The sequence below is a fragment of the Vombatus ursinus genome, unplaced genomic scaffold (assembly GCF_900497805.2).
Source record: "Vombatus ursinus unplaced genomic scaffold, bare-nosed wombat genome assembly UNPS02010639.1, whole genome shotgun sequence".
Classification (NCBI taxonomy): Eukaryota; Metazoa; Chordata; class Mammalia; order Diprotodontia; family Vombatidae; genus Vombatus; species Vombatus ursinus.
In genome coordinates, this window is record NW_020950417.1 from 3,000,160 (window position 1) to 3,015,738 (window position 15,579).

General features: G+C 37.7%; 1 protein-coding gene across 4 annotated transcripts in view; it reads right to left on the reverse strand.

Moving 5' to 3' along the window:
- Positions 1–5,009: 5,009 nt before the first annotated feature.
- Positions 5,010–15,579, reverse strand: part of ERMARD (ER membrane associated RNA degradation) — a 38,310-nt gene continuing 27,740 nt past the window's right edge. For 3 of the 4 annotated variants that reach the window (XM_027854862.1, XM_027854860.1, XM_027854858.1), the window contains 3 exons: positions 14,972–15,190; positions 10,645–10,758; positions 5,010–6,920 (listed from right to left, as the gene is read on the reverse strand). In XM_027854862.1, coding sequence (XP_027710663.1) covers positions 6,749–6,920; positions 10,645–10,758; positions 14,972–15,190 — 505 coding nt within the window. In that variant the 3' untranslated portion in view covers positions 5,010–6,748. Of the gene's footprint in view, positions 6,921–10,428; positions 10,524–10,644; positions 10,759–14,971; positions 15,191–15,579 lie in introns of all 4 variants that reach the window. The other variant, XM_027854861.1, reaches the window with a different exon arrangement.

Sequence of the window (15,579 nt, forward strand, 5' to 3'; positions counted from 1 at the left end):
AGTTCTTTACCATATTATAAAGCAGCAGTCATCAAAATCATGTGGTATTGGTTAAAAATATATAGAGACAGATTAATGGAACAGATTAGACGAAGGAGAATAAGAAACAATGGAACTCAGTACTCAATAAAACTGAAAACATAAATTACACAGGAAAAAACTTATTTGATAAAAAACTGCTGTGAAAACTGGAAACATCTCTTTGCTATGGGTAGGAGATGTATTGAGAGACAGAGGATTACAAAAGATAAAATAGATAACTTTAATTACATGAAACTGAAAAGCTTTTGCACAAACAAAATTAATGCACCTAGGATAAGAGGGGAAGAAGTTGAATGGGGAAAAATTTTTTGATTCAAATTTCCCTGATAAGGGATTGGTATCTACAATATATAAATAATAAACAAACATATGCATATACACACACATGCATGCACGTACACACACAACTAATAGCCATTCCCCCAGTACATGTGGTCAAAGGATTTGAACAGTCTCCAAAAAAGAATTGAAAAGTATTCACAACCACAAGAAAAAAATGCTCCAAATCACTGAGAATTGCTTTTCTAAATAACCCTAAAGTTTCACCTCACTCCTCGCAAATTTGTGAGAAAATGAAAAAAAATGACACCAGTCAATGTTGGAGGAGGTAGGGAATATGAGTCATACGATGTTAGTGAAAGTACAAAATGACACATAATCATTTTGAAAAGCAATTAATTAGGTAAATAAAATGACTAAAATGTCCAAACTCTATGAGCCAGATATTACTGGGTTGACATCCCAAGGTAGTCATTGATAAGAAGAAAGTCCCCGTATATACAAAAAAATTTATAGCAGTATTTTTTGTCACAGCAAAGAATTGGAAACAAAGTAGATTCTCATCAATTAGGGAATGGCTAAATAAATTGTGGTACATAGATATAATGAAAGAGTACTATGTGCAACAAACGATGTATGTGATGAATTACAGAGAAGTATGGAAACATCTACATAAACTGATACATAGTGAAGCACATCCAAGGAAACAATGTATACAATGTAAATGTACAGCAAAGTAAATGGAAAGAACAATACACACAAAAAAAATCAAAAGTGAATGCAATAAAATTATAAAGATCAAGTATGACTTGAATGAGTCATAATACAAATGTGAGGACACTCTCAACCCACCCCGGGGAGGTCCCCAGGTGTTACACATTGCAATTTTCAGACTTTTTCAAAGTATTGATCAGCTGTGCTGATTTTTTAATTGTCTTTTAAAAATACCGTTTGTTACATGGGATGGTTCTTTGAGAGGCAATAGGAGAGGGATACTTGAGGATGGCTAAGATGATGTAAAAAAAAAAACCAAAAACAAACCAGAAGACATCAATAAAAACTTATTTTTAAAATGAAGATGAGAAAGGAATGGTCTCAGCAAGGAAGCCAACATCACTCAATTTACACTTACCTTTAGGGGAGTCAGATGTGAGAAGACTGGAACGGTAAGAGGAAGTCAGCTTACGGAGAGTTTTAAAAGCCAAACAGTGGATTTTATAATTGATACTAGAAGTATCAGATAGAAGTAGATCAGATCTGATAGTATAATAGAAAACCACTGAAGTTGATTGAAAAGTGTAGTTACTGGGTGTGGCAGTGACATGTAGACCTGCCGTTTGATATCTGAGTGACTCTTCTAGAATAGGGAGACTTGAGGCAGGGAGACCAAACAATGGGCTATTGCTGTTCAAGTGTGAGGTGATGAGGATCTGCACCAAGGTGATGGCATGTCAGATGAGAAAGAAGAGGAGACACATAGGAAAAATGTAACAAAAGTAGAATCAACAGGACTTATCAATAGATTAGATAGGGGTGAAAGGAGCAGCTGTGAAGTGTTAAGGATGACATTTAGGTTGCAAGTCTGGGTGACAGGAAGCATGGTGGAGTCCTGAACAGTAATAGAAGTTGAGAAATGGAGTTGGCATTAAGGAGAAAGCTAAGAGTTCAGTTTTAGACATGTTGACGTCTGTGGGATACCTGGTTCAAGATGTCCAAAAGGCAGTTGGAGATATGTGACAGGACATCAGGAGAGAAGGTAGGGCTGGATAGATAGATCTGAGAATCATCTGCATAAAGAAGATAATTGAATCTATGGGAGCTGGTGATATCCCCCAAGCAAAATAGTATGAAGGGAGAAGAGTTCCAAAGATAGAGACTTGCAGTATAACACACTTCCTCTTTCAGCTGTTTTTTTTTTTTTAGCTATTAAAATGTTTAAAGGTAGTACATAACTAATTCATAACCACATTATAGCTCTTTTACTAATGTACTTACATAATATTTTAACTTTTTTTTAAATTTAAGTCAAATACTTTATATTCAATTGCTTATAATCACATTTTTCTCTAGAAGTTGCTGCAGATTATTCACTTAAATCTGTTTCATCATGTTTTAAAAAGCCTCATTACATGATAATAAAATGTCTTGAACTATAGCTTAAGCACTAAATTATTTATTTATTAATTTATAATAATTCTCCCAACCTGCTGGCCATTAGTACTTGATTTGAAAGCTTCCCATAGGTGCTATGAGTCTAATATACGTTAATGCAATGTTACATTTTTGAGGAAAGTGTATTTGAGCCAGGTCATTTTGGAAATATGCAGAGATAAACAATGTGCTGGCTAAACAGAAGACGAAACAAAAACCAACTTTTTGTATAGGTGAGATCAATTTCGTGATTCTCTAATTGCCTCTTTTGGACGTGGCTGTTTTCACGTTTGCAATACTTTGACAGATATTCAAATAGTATATTTCACCATATGTTTTCTCCCATGTGAGGAGTTGCAACAATTTAGTAAGAATATAGTGCCATCTTTGTGTGGGTGCCCTGTGATACATTCTGTTTCAAGCCCATAATCATTTGCCAAAACAGTAAAATAATCAAATAATCCAGAATGATTCTACAAAACGTAAAAGCATTCTCAAAGTGCACATTGGAAATATGGTAATGTGACTATAGCAGGGGCTCTACAAATGGTCTTCCATAACACCATTCTTTTACTAAGTGTGCTGTTGAAAAGTCCAAACCAAGAGATTTTTTCTTCTTCATTTTGGTCCAAAATAAACATAAGTGAAAAGGAATTTTTTTTTTTAAATTATAGGAACATGGAAGGAGATAACATTTCTTAAGTTATGGACAGGAAAGCTTTTTTTTTTTTTTTAAACAACACAAGGGATTGATGGATAGGCTCACAGGAGATAAAATGGGCAATGGTAAATGCATAAAATTGAAACGATTTGCACCAACAAAATAAGTTAAAAATAGGAGGGAAATAGTTAACTAGGAAAAAAATCTTTGCAGCATACTTCTCTGATAAAGGTCTATTATCTAATGTATATAGGGGATTGATTCAAATATATATGAAAAATACATTCCCCAATAAAAAGTCAAAGCAAATGAAGAAATGCAAGGTGTAAATAACCATATAAAAAAAAGTTCCAAATCACTAAGGTGAAAATTAAAACAATTCTAAGGTTCCATCTCACATCCTTCAGATTGGCAAAGATGACAGAAAAGGTAAGCAACAGTTGTTGAAGGGAGCATGGAAGGGCAGAGACATTAATCACTGTTGGTGACGTTTTAAATTGGTCCAGTCATTCTGGAAAGCAATTTGAATCTACATCCCAAACACCATCAAACTATTCATACCCAATGACTTAGGCATACATTACCAAGATCATAGAGGGAATGGACATACACACACTGTGTATCAGACGATACGCACACACACATACACACTCATATATCTCACATACATATATATGTATATGTAGGGTGTTCCAAATATATATGTATGTATATGAGGTGTTCCAAAAATCTTAGTAAAGTTTAAAGGCATTTGAGTTTTGTTGCAGCAAAGAACTGCAAACCAAAGGTATATCCATTAATTGGGGAATGGCTGAACAAAATATGGCATATAAATGTTAACGGAATAGTACTGTGCCAAAAGAAATGATGAAGGGGACAGATTCAGAGAACCCTGGGAATATCTGCAAGAACTAACAAAAAGAGAAATTAAAAAACAAGGGAACAATTTAAGACTACAACACTAAAAGAAAACAATTCTCAAAGACTTAAGGACTCTGAAATAGTAAATAAAAAGGACTCCAAAAGACCAATGATTGATGGCTGGTGCCTCTCATCTCGGGGAAGAGGTGATGAACTCAAGGTGCACAAGACATACATCTTCAGATGTGGCAATGTGTCAGTTTGTTTTACTTGACTATGCTTACCTGTCACAAAGGAGGGCTTTTTCCTCCTCACAGGACAGGGAGAAAAAGATTGGGGGGAGGGGGTGAGGGGAGAGATTTATGACAGTGATGCAAATATCTATATATAGATATACATTATATTTATATGTATATAAATATATCTATCTCTATATAGATATATTTATATACAGATCTCTATATATCTATCTGCCTATTTATAAACAGATATATATATATATATAAATATCAATAAAACATTTTTAAATGCACAGAAAACAGAATGAAGTATAGAGGGATACACAAACAAGCAAAAATCTTTTGGAATTATGAAGTTGAATGTTAACAGACTTTAAAAAAAAAAAGCTGGAAACTAAAGCCTGTTCAGGAAAAAAAAAGTGGGTTCTCTAGGTAGCTTAGTAAAACTGTGTAACAAATACAGTGCTATAGTGCTTTCAGAAAAAGAAGATATATTTTACTTTGTTCAAGCTTTCTCAGAGTTAATAGAATGCCTCTCAAATGAAAACTATTTAATAAGTGAACAACAAAGAAAAAGGGGATAGTAAGTCTTAATAGAGATCTGTAAAATAAAACTACTAAATCTTGAAAGCATTGGTGTAAGGAAATTTATATAAAGCAATCAAGGTTACAAAAAGGCAAACTATTTATAATGAACGTTAACCAAAAATCCCTATATCATAACCATCATCACATCATTCCACTACTGCAGAAAACAATACTTCAAACACTGTGGAAACTTACAAATGAAAGATACTTAATTTTATTGCAGATAACATTTTCAGCAATGCACCCAAATATGAGATCCATCGAGTTTTTCCCCCCGCTGGCCATGCACCGATCACTGCAAAGGTCTAGGACAATCAAGACCTTTGGTATCACAAATAAAAAAGCACAATTAAACCAAGACAAGTTTCATAGCCCTAAAAAGATGGTCTACACAGAGCCACATGGACTTATTGATCTAATCTGATAGAGCAAATTCGTTTTAATACTAATTCTCTAATGAGAGGTTGCTGAAGCTCAGATGAGACTGATTATCACTAAAACCACAATTCACAGGGATTCTTTTTTTCCACAAGATGATTTAATATGACCATAGATCCAGAGCCGAAAGGGAGCTCAGAGGTCATCTAGTTCAGAAGAGTCAGACACACAAGAGCAGCCTGAACCAGATTTTAAAACATAATTGGGAGCTATTTAGCAAAATACGTAAAAATACAATAAAACACAGATAATGTTAACACGTGAGTTTCTAAGTTAGTATGTGGCCCATGGGGATCCTTATGTATGGCTGAGTGCCCTATCACCCGTTTTTACTTAAGTTTAAAGCCGCTGATCTAGTCCGACCCCCTTCATTATATAGATAAGGACACTGAGGCATGAGGAGGTTAAATTTCCAGTCATACTAGTAAGTATTAGTATTAGAAACAGGATTTGAAATCAGTTCCTCTGACTTTAAAACCAGTGTTCTTCCCACCTGTCCCACTGGGCCACTTGTTTTTGTAAAAAGAATTTTTTTTTTGCATCTTATTAAAAGTGATTTACACACTAGAATGTTACTAAAAAAAACTTCAGTTTGACTTAAAATAAACATAAGGGTACAGATGATAAAAAAATATTTAGTGAAAACAGTGAAATTTCTAAATTCCTATTACCTAGTCTGTTAGCGTTACCTTTCCCCAATCTAAATGTTAAACAGCTTTAGTTTTTCTACATGCTTTTGCAACTGCTGGTAAGATAAGTGAGGAGTTAGGGGACTCTGCATTTGTGCTGTGGTCACAATCTGAAAAGACCCTCAGTTTGGTTTGGCTCTGGAATAATCTTTTGAGAGAAACGATGGACATCTCATTGCTTGAGACATTTTTTTCTGAGTCAGATTCAATTAGACATGGTTCGGCCTGTCATTCAAATCCCCATAAGGGATTCTATATTGCATTTTTATGTGTTATTTCACAAAAAGTCCTGTAAGGCTGAATTTCCCATTCCTGTAGAAAGAAAGGTAACTAGTAAAGTAACTAGGACTAATCCTCTTCTTTCTTATGAGAAGCTGGGTGACTTAGATTCCTATCCCAGCTCTGTCTTGGTTTCCCACTTTCAAATATGAAGTGAATGAAACTTGTTTCCCTACAAAACTCAAAGGGTGAGAAGATTAATGAATTCATATTCACATGGTACTCTGAGACTCTCAGATGAGACTCTCTGTCTAGACATCAATATGCTATGATAGCTGTGTGAATCACTTCAGGAAAGGTATTGTTAGAACAAAATGTGAGGTCTTATATTTTCTCGCTGCTCTTGCAATAGGGGAATGAAGGGTTTCCAGGACTTAGGCTATATTGGTGATACCAAATTTGAAGAAGCTTGGGAAACTACATGTTAGGCTTCCAAAATTTTTCAATCTAAGAGGAAACTACTGAAGGAAAAACTGTCATACTATTAGCCTTTGCTCATGAAGAATTGTCATAAAATAACTTTATTTGGGGATTCCCTTGGCTAAGTGTATTAACATTTGCTTTTTGTCACTAAAAGTCGATATTTTTACTAAAACTAGATGTGTAATATTGATGGATTCATCCCATTTGTTTTTTTCTTGGTTAGAATAAGTCACCAAATTCTCAGTGTACTGCAAGATTGACTTCAAGAACCTGTTGGGGAAAAAAAAAAGAGGAAAAAGATTGGCAAAAACTACCATTTTTTTCTGATACTGGTTCATCTATCAATTATCCTAATTACTTAAACTGCTTTCTCTTCTTTCCCAGATTTTTCCCAGACTATCTTCCTTCTATATCAAAACCAAGACTAGAGTAGGCAGAATATGTATCATTCTCATCATACAACACCATATACAAATGGGCTCTTAAAAATGTCTCATGAATTTTTTAAGGTTTGGGCAATTAGAAAACAAGAGAAAAATGAACTGAAGTAGAATGATTCTAAGAGACATATACTCCCATTTTTCCTTGGAGACTTGAACTGTTTACCCTATACCAGCTCATAAAATGTAAGGCACAAAGTCATTAGGCTAAATGTTAGTTCTTTCGAAAAGAGATTTGTTTTTCCAGTCATTTTTAAACATATCAGTGCTTATTAAATAGACTTGATGACCTTCTCTGAGGAATAAACATGAAGAAATTAACATAAATTCAAAGTCAAAGTAAATAACCTAGAAGAAATGGGAATTTTCCTGAAAATAAATGTTATTAGAGATTGAAATAATTGTCAAAAAAGTTTAAACTTCTGCCAGGATAGTTTTACAGACTCTCATACATCTAGACACTAGTTAACCAAATATTAGCATTACAGAATCTTCAGCGGTCATCTAGTCCAGGGCTCCTTAAACTTTTTCCTTTTGCTATGCTGTGTGGTCTGAGGGCATGCACAGTGCAAAGCGCACATGCTTTGTGATCAGAACCAAGGCTGCAGCGAAGCTGCACGATGCAGCACAGACACGCACTGCCCTAAACACCTCGGATTCATTGCCCGTTTCATTCTGAATTAATTTTTGGTCGTTGCATACTCAGAAACCTTTTATTGTTGCCAAATTTTCTGTGACCCCATATGGGGTTGCAACTCACAGTTTAAGAAGTGCTGATCTAGTTCAACCACTCACTCCACCCAGCTATTTCCTGTACAAGATTCCTGACAGACTGTAGCACGCCTATGCCTGAACAATTCCAGTGACCAAAGGCACCTCACAAGATACAGTCTATTCTATTTCTGGATAGAAAATTCTTCTCTTCTATCTCTGATAGAAAATTAATTTCTCAAATTCAATCAAAATTTGCTTCAAACAAAGAAAAAAATTTGATCTCTCTTCTTTATCCTCAAGTATCCAAAGATAGTTACGATGCCTTCCCTGACCCCAAGTTTTTTTTTTTTTCCAGACTATTCTTAATACATTATGGTTTTCAGTCTCACTCCTGGTTCCCGTTTCCCTCGCTGCCCTACTTAAACTTTTCTGGATGTGGTCCAGTTCATCAAAGTCTATCTTAAAACATGGTGCCCAGAAGAGAACATGAATACACCAAGACATAGTTTGATCAATGCAAAATACAGTGAAACTACCATCTACTTTGATCTAGGACAGAGGTGTCAAACACATGGTCTGTAGGTCTCATGCAGCCTATAACATTCCTAAGGGCAGCCTGAACTTGGTTAAAATGCAACTGGGAAATATTTAACTAAATCTGTAAAATTATACTAAAAAATAGATAACATTACATTGCAAAAGTAAGTCAATATCTGACCCAAAGAAATCTGTATGAATGTAGAGGCCCCATTTCTGTCTGAGTCTGACACTGCTTCACTAGGACACTATACCTCTACTAATAAAATCAAGTGTTATGCTAAGGATTTTGCTAGTGTCATTCTGTGGATTTACTGTGAGCTTACAATCCACTACATTCACAGGACCTAGATTGAGAGCAGGAAGAGACCTCAAGTGTCATCTATATCAACCTTCTCATTTTACAGATGAGGAAACTGAGGCTCAGAGAACAGAGAGATGAAATGACTTGCCCAATTCAAACCAACATCCTCTGACTCTAAATCCAGTGTTCTTTCTACTGTACCAAGGTACTCATACATCTAATTTTTGAGTTGCCAGAGCAAATGTACAGTTTCTGAGGAGACCGTTATGACTACTAGGTGTAGCCTCGAGGACTCCTCAAAGAACTAATATGACCCCTGTGTCCCTTGAGCTTTCAGGTCTTAGGATATAGGCAAGGAGGCTACAAGGGTTATGATATGTCTTTAGACCTTAATACTATAGGAGGCTTTAGATACTCTATAATTAAATTCTCTTATACCTGAAAAATTCAGTTCTGCCCAATAGATTTCATTCTAAGTCATTGAGATATGATAAGAATTTATCAGATAAGAAAAACTGAATCTTCCTTAGCAACCACTGAGGCTGTTGGCTACATGAATGTATAAATTAATTGAGAACACAACTGCTAAGCACTGAACTGTGTGCAATGCACTACACATGCTAAGTGCTGGGGATACAAACAGAAAATCCAATCCACCTGCACATCACCCTCTCTATCACTGGTCCTCTTCGAGAACAAAGGATGGACAACAGCAGCAAAACACCACACAGGGTGGGATCACTGAAGGGCTCACGGACAGACCCATGGTCTCATGGTATATCAGCAAGGGAGAAGAAAGGCCTGGCAGGTTAGATGGCAAGTAGTCTAGTTTGGCTAGGATGCAAGGGGGAATAAGGCTGATGTATAAACACATCTTCTTTAGTGTTATTTTGATTGATAAAACAGGATCTGTTTCTGGAAGACGGCAGTAGGAACCAAGATGAGATCAGGGTCAGTGGTGTGGTTACTACTACTCCAAGGGTTCTTAAAAAAAAGGCATAATAGGGGCAGCTAGGTAGCACAGTGGATAGAGCACTGGCCCTGGATTCAGGAGGACCTGAGTTCAAATCCGGCCTCAGATAACATAACATTTACTAGCTGTGTGACCCTGGGCAAGTCACTTAACCCCACTGCCTAACAAAAAAGGGGGGGGGGGAAATGGGCTGTCTCCCTGGGGGTCTGAATAGAAGTGATGACCAACTCTACTGGCTTTCCTGCCTGCTGGTGGTAGTTTGTCAATGGTTGATTTGGGGAGTGGCTGTGATGGTGGGGTCACATTACCATACGGAGCATTCCCCTTGATGATGGTAGTGGGGCTAGACTAGAAGCATGGCCCATGGTGACACTGCTATTATCAGGGTTCTTAGAAATGAGGTCCTAGGTTGCTTTCGTTGGGTAGGTGGTAATGGTGGTGGTTTAGCCTGTTTCATTCATACCAACTCCTCTCTCTCTCTTTCTCTCACTAGAGCACCTGCTGAAATATTTCTGCTCAGATGGCTTGCAGAATATATCTCTCTGATATATCTAGAGGCAGCAAGATGGACTAAGTGGTTTTTGATGGGATTGTTCTCTTAGAAATATTCATTTTATCTGCACCAGTAATAGCAATCTTATATTCTCAAGTAAAAGAGAAATCTTGAAAATCTTGAAAAGATTTCTATATCTATGCCACCTTAGGGAAGCTGTATGGTACACCGAAAAGACTACATGCTCTGGAGACTGAAAAACTGGATTCAAATCCTACCTCTGATACTGTTACAAAGACCCTGGGCAAGTCACTTACCTATTTAGTCCTCAATTTCTTCATCTGTAAATAAGAGGGTTACAATGGATGGCTTCTGTGGTTCCAGCACTAGCTGTACAAACCTATGCAAATGTCTAGAGGAAAATGCTTAATAAATACATTTAAAAAAAAAAAAGATACTGTCAAAGAGAATGGACAAGTAAGAACAATAGAGAATGAGTCCATTTAGTTCATTTAAAAATATTACATACTTACTTTAAGTACTGCTGGTATTCACAAGCATTTTTTTCATTAACACTATGAATGTTGACCAATTCCAGTGTGATCAGCAATAATATTAGTTGGAGTACAGGAGACAAAAGCTTAATACTAAAAATAAAATAGAGTTTAATTTAGTAAAATGTTTCCTTCATGCCAAAAATGACTTTTCTATTAAAAAAAAAACCCTTTGTTTACCTCTGCTATTCTATCTAACTATAATCACACTTCCCTCTTTTCTTTCACCACTAAAACCTGGTAAACAAGGGGACTCCACATACAGCCTTAATTTCCTCAACACACATTCCTAGGATCCAATTCAACAAACATATATTGAATGCCTACTATACAGATGGCATCAAGCTAGGAAGTAGGCTAAGGATACAAAGATAGAACTAAAAGTGTGTCTGTTCTTTAGGAACTGACATTTCACTGAGACAGTGTGGACGCAACATGAATATAAAGAAATAAATAGATGCAGAATGAGATATACATTCTTGGGCATGGCTGATGGAAGAATTTGCTTTATTTGACTGTCCATATTTGTTACTAGGATTTTTTTCTTTGCTTTTTTTTTTCCCCAGTGAAAGTGGAGAGATTGGAGGGAGAAAAACGAAATGCTTGTTAACTGAGAAAGGTAAAATAAAATAAAAGTTATATTAAAAAGAAATAAATGTAAGGAAATCTTAAGGAGGTGACATTTAAAACTGAGAGAAATTAAGTAAGCCTTCATTGAGGAGATGGTATCTGAGCTGAGCACTGAAAGAAGATAACATTCTGAGAAATGACTATGAGGAAGAAATACACTTCAAACATTCCCCGTGACCTGCAGAAATACATGGAAGTAGGAGATGAAATGTGTAATTCAAGGGATAAATAAAAGCCCAGTTTAGCTACACATAACTTATATCAAGTACATGAAAGAGAGTAATAGGAAATAAGAGCTGGCTGCTTTAGAGCCAGGAGACTAGAAGAAAAGGTACAGAGATGCCCATATACTCCACCTACCGAAAGTTTTTGAGCAAAGAAGTACCCTGGGCCTTCTAGGAATACTATTTTGGCAGATATGCAGAAAATGGAGTGGAGAAGGGAAATCTAGAAGCAGAAACATCAACGGAAGGCCATGAAAATAATTGAGGTGAGAGGCATGTGGTGATGGCCACCCGAAGGGGAGGGGCAAAGGACAGAGAGGAGCGCGGTTATACATCTACTATAAAGCATCACATTTGGGGCTAGGAATATAAACAAAAAAATTAAAAAGTAGCTTGGTTGGTTGCTGCCCTTTGTTCTCAAAGAGGACCAAAATGGCATCACTCTGTGGGGGCCAAGATACAGTTTGTCTGACTATGGTTGATCAGACCAATAGGAGTTTGGAAGGCTTTACCACAGGTCAGGCACAAAGAGTCCATTTGTACATCTGGAGCAGAGATATCTCTGGGCAACCCAGGTTTCTTTTGGGCTACTGCAATTCTGCTTTGCTCACAGAGCACAACACTTTCTTTGATGCTGACACGCCATGCTGATGGTCCTGTGCTCCTTCTCCCATGTCTCACAATTGATTCCAAAGCTCTTCAGAGAGACCTTGAGAATGTCCTTGTATCACTTCTTCTGACCTGCATGTGTGCATCTGCCTTGTGTGAGCTCTCCATAAAATAGTCTTTTAAGCAACTATTTGGCATTCAAACAATGTGGCCAGCTCATTGGAGTTGTACTCTCTGCAGCAGAGTCTAAATGCTTGGTAGTTCAACTCAAGAAAGGACCTCAGTGTCTGCTACCTTATCTTGCCAGGTGATCTTCAGAATCTTCCTAACACAATTTAAAAGGAAGTGATTCAGTTTCCTGGCATGGCGCTTGTATACTATCCAGGCTTCACAGGCATAAAACAATGAGATCAGCACAACAGCTTTGCAGATCTTCAGTTTGGTAAACAACATAATACCTCTTCTTCTCTCCCATACTTTCCTTTGGAGACTCCTGGACACTGAGCTAGCTCTGGCAATGTGCGAATCAACTTCATCATCTATGTGCACATCCCTGGAAAGGACACTACCAAGACAAGTGAACTTATCCACAGCATTCAAAACTTCTTCATTCTCCTAACCGATGGTGTGGTGCTGGCTGGTGGAGAACCTGTATTTTCTTAGCGTTTTCTTAACTGTTAGGCCAAAATTAGCACAAGTGGCAGAGGTCCATACTTTGTGGCATCTCAACCTCAGAGGCTACATTGAGTGCACAATCATCTGTGAACAAAAAGTCCACACCAGCTCTCTCTCCATTTGAGTCTTAGTTGGTAGCCCTTTCAAGTTAAATAATTAACTGACAGTGTGGTAGCTGACCTTGATGCCATTTTTGATCTCACAGAAGGCATTTGACAACATGGCTGAAAACATTATGTTAAAAAGCATGGGAGCAAGCACAAGGCCTGTTTCACTCCACCGGTGAGTGGGAAAGCACAGGAGCACTGTCCATTACCCAGAACCTGTGCAAGCATGCTGTCATGATACTGATGAACTTCTCTGGGCAATCACATTTTGCCATAATCTTAGAGCTTACGTACAAATATACACACAGTATGTAACTGAATCAGGAAATAAAAGATTATTTGGAGGAAAAAAGAGTGCCAAAAACACTGGTGACCACCCTCCTGCATGCACACTATCTCCCCTGGGCTTTCATGACAGCTCTCTTCTGATTCTCCTCTCAGTCTAACCTTCCCTTCTCTGTCACCATTGCGGGTTTATTGTCCAGATCCACACCCCTCCCTGTAAAGTGTTCCTGAAGGTTCTGTCTTGGTCCCTACTCTTCTTACTCTACTCTCTCTCTCAGCAGCCCCTCCAAGGCATCTCATTATTACATTCCCAGATCTCTTCCCTGAGTTCAGGTACATATCAATAATTGCCTAGTGGAAATTTCAAACTGAATATTCCCAAAACATCTGAAGCCCAACACATCTAAAACAGAAACCATTATATTTTCCCCCAAATCCTCCTCTCTTCCAAACTTCCTTGTATCTGTTGAAGGTACCACCATTTTTTCCAGTCTCCCAGGTTTATAACCTGGGCATTATACTTGACTCTTGACTCTCCCTCACCCCACATAGCAGAAAATTGCCAAATCTCACCATTTCTACCTCTATAGCTCTCACATCCAAACCCTTCTCTCTACTCACACAGCCATCACCTAAGTCCATTTCTCACCTGTATTATTGTGACAGCTTTGCAATTGGCCTCCCTGCCTCAAGCCTTTCCTTACTTCAGTCTACCCTCCACAGAGCTGTCAAAAGGATTTTTTTTTTCTTTAAGGCAACTGGGGTTAAGTGACTTGCCCAGGGTCACACAGCTAGTAAGTGTCGAGTGTTTGGTCTGAGACCGGATTTGAATTCAGGTCCTCCTGACTTCAGGGCCAGTCCTCTATCCACTGCACCACCTAGCTGCCCCCAAAAGGATCTTTCTTAAGTACAGATCTGACCATGTCACTCCTCTACTACAGACTCCTATGACCTCCTATCTCCTCTACAATTAAATACCAACTCTTCTGTTTAGCTTTCAAAGCCCTTCATAAGCTGGCCTGAGCCTCATTGTACATTACTCTCTGCCCTTCATGCGGGAATCTTGGCTTTCCCTTTGCTGCTCTCACATGACACTCCACCTGCCATCTCTGTGTCTTTATGAAGACTGTCACTCATGCAGGGAATGCACTCTCTCTGGACCTTCTCAAAATGTCCCTTCCTTCCTTCCTTCCTTCCTTCAGGATTCGGTTAAAGTACCATCCTCTCCATGAAGCCTTTGCTTTGGGGCAAGTTGTTAACGTGTAACAATCTCTTAGTAGCCGTCATACACTCAGGTAAATTACCACTTTCTGTTACTTTGTAAAGGGAAGCTACTCAGAAGGCCACAATTCTCTGCAGCTCTCTTTGGGCCTGACAGGCTACTTCGTCAATATAAGAAACTCCTGGTGAGGAAACTCCCTCCACCAATGCAAATCAGCAACTCCTAGTCTCAGAGAATATTCTGAAGCTCAGAGGTTCAATGGTGACACAGCCAGTATGCATGTGAGGCAAGACTTGAACCCAGATCTTCCTGACTTCGGAACAGAGGTCTAGCCACCTCGCCATGCTGCTTCTGGCTGCTGCTAGTAGATATTAGACTCATTTCAGTGGGTGGATTTCACATTACTACCTACGAAAAATTTGAAATTTCTTAAAAGTAAAAAACTTCAACTTCAACTTTCTCTGAATAAAGAAATTAAAACTACGCCTAAAGTTAATATATTACAATTGTGCTCCCATCCAAAATAAAAAATATACGTATCATATTTTATAAACCTGTTTAACATGCGTAGATAGTTCTGCCTCTGGCGAGATCGAAGTGTCTTTTGCATCCACTGCTTAAATCTTATTTCTGTAGTGGCAATAATTTGATCAGACACTAGGTGGCAATGCACACTTATTTTCTGAAGAATAACAAGGACTTCAAGGACAGGCCGTGGACAATATAAAGTTCGGATGCGTTTGCTGCACAGCTCATGAAGCAAAAGGGACCACCTAGAAATCATAAATAAAACTTTAATCATCACATGCTTTAAAATGAACTCGCAAGGGATTCACTTTCCCAAAACATGACTAACTTTTGTCAAAACCCCACCCGGCAAGATCCACCCAGCAATCTTCTTGACTCATTGAATTTATAACAACAAATACCTATCTAGATATTTCTAGAACTAGAAAACTATTCCTCAGCTACAAAAAATAATATGTAAAATTTTAAACACAGACAATGCAAAAAAGTAATGCATTAATACTTAAGAAAATTGAGGGGATGCTCATCAACTGAGGAATGGCTGAACAAGCTGTGATAGATGATTGTGATAGAATACTATTGTGCTATAAGAAATGATGAGCAGGCAGATTTCAGAAAATATTGGGAAGACTTG